This window comes from Sinocyclocheilus grahami, unplaced genomic scaffold (assembly GCF_001515645.1).
Source record: "Sinocyclocheilus grahami isolate Dianchi unplaced genomic scaffold, SAMN03320097.WGS_v1.1 scaffold22342.1, whole genome shotgun sequence".
Classification (NCBI taxonomy): Eukaryota; Metazoa; Chordata; class Actinopteri; order Cypriniformes; family Cyprinidae; genus Sinocyclocheilus; species Sinocyclocheilus grahami.
The window spans coordinates 1168-2830 of NW_015518748.1; the positions used below are offsets into that span (position 1 = coordinate 1168).

General features: G+C 32.8%; 1 protein-coding gene across 1 annotated transcript; it reads right to left on the bottom strand.

The window, feature by feature from the left end:
* Nucleotides 1-49: 49 nt before the first annotated feature.
* Nucleotides 50-790, bottom strand: LOC107579954 (solute carrier family 12 member 7-like). Its single transcript, XM_016265728.1, has 2 exons — nt 628-790; nt 50-229 (listed from the first exon to the last, which is right to left on the bottom strand). Exons 1-2 carry the CDS (start codon nt 773-775, stop codon nt 72-74), a joined length of 306 nt encoding a protein of 101 aa, XP_016121214.1. The 5' UTR covers nt 776-790; the 3' UTR covers nt 50-71.
* Between the last annotated feature and the right edge of the window lie 873 nt (nt 791-1663).

The window sequence follows — 1663 nt, forward strand, 5'->3', positions numbered from 1 at the left end:
TCGATTGAATCACTAATATGAGTCATTTGATATTTGATCACTGTATCATAAACTGTATGGCTGGTAGGGTGTTATATCAGACTGTGTCCAGCAGGTGGAGCGCTGTGTGTGTTTCTATCTGAGAAGATACAGATGATGGAGGTGGTGGTGATGGCCAGGATGGTGCCGATGGGAATGGACTTCTGGGCATCCCGCAAATCACCGGATCGGTTTGATCCAGCCATGATACCTGTTCAAAACAAGACAGACCATAGAATGGCTACAATGTTTGCTCACTACATCATTCCCATACTTCCATTTGGGTTATTTCCTAGTTTTGATGAGTTTACTTGTATTCTAAAATGTGGAATTCTTTATACAGTCTTAAAAAAGAAAGGTTCATTTTTGGCATTTATAGTTCCATTTTAACATTCATGAAACCTTTCCATTGCACAAAAGGTTTATTACAGTGGAAAAAGGGTTCTTTTGATTATTAAACAAAACCATTTAACAAAATGGTTGTAAAGAGGATTCTTGAGGAAAATGGTTCTTCTTTGACATTGCTTTTGGAACCTTTATTTTCAAGAACGTAGATTTTCATAATCAGAAATGATGGCTGAGATCAGGGCTGTCGAGAGAAGACTTTACCTGTCACGGAGGGGAAGTAGATGCCCACCAGCATGGTAAAGAAGCTGGTGACGTCGGCAAGCACGTAGCGGTTGGTGTTGGTCGGTATGGAATCGGGTTCATCCACGGAGGGTAATCCCAGTTTCTCAATAAACGCTCCCTTATCCATATAATTCCCAAAGAGATTATCTGGAAGAGAGAGAGAGAGAAACAGGGAAACAAAGAGAGAGAATATGAGAAATAGAGGCTTAGAGGCTTGTTCAGATCATTAACACTAAATATGAGCAATATTAATAGCAATGGTTAGTTGACACAGAGGAAAAGTTTGTATTTGAAAAAACAATATTTTATACTATACAATTATATTATACAAAAGCTCGATAAAAGTGAATATCTTCTGTTTGGGGTCGGTAAGATTTTTAATGTTTGTGAAAGATGTTTCTTATGCTCATCAACCAATATGGAAAAAAATGTTTTAAATACATGCTAAATATTTGTTGTAAACCATGATGCTCAGTCAAATATATGTTTGAATTGAAAATATATCTACTTTCAATGTTCACATACCAAAATATATTTCAAATTCTATTTCAGGGGCAAGAAAATACATTTCCGATCTCACAGCAGCCTGCATTTTATATTCATTCATTGTTTATTCAAATGTGTTATATGTTCACACGTGTTATAGGCAACAAAAAGATTTTCTTTAAATGTGACATATGTGAATGTGTTTTCTTGGACTGGAATATTATGGAGGGTAAAATACATATTTTAAATGCTTTAAAAAAATACATTTATATTTCTAAAATATATTTTCAGCAATGACCAAAAAATACTTTGGTAGAAAATGAATTTACATACATATATTTTGAAAAATATTTTAAGCAAATATATTTTAGGCCATTTTTTTGTATATTACGAAATATATTTAAAAACACATTTAAAAAAATAAAAAAAAAGTTTTTGCCGTATGGCTGCATTTATTAAAAACTGTAATATTGTGAAACATTCTTATAATTTGATATAACTCTTTTCTATTTGAAAGTATTTTAAAATG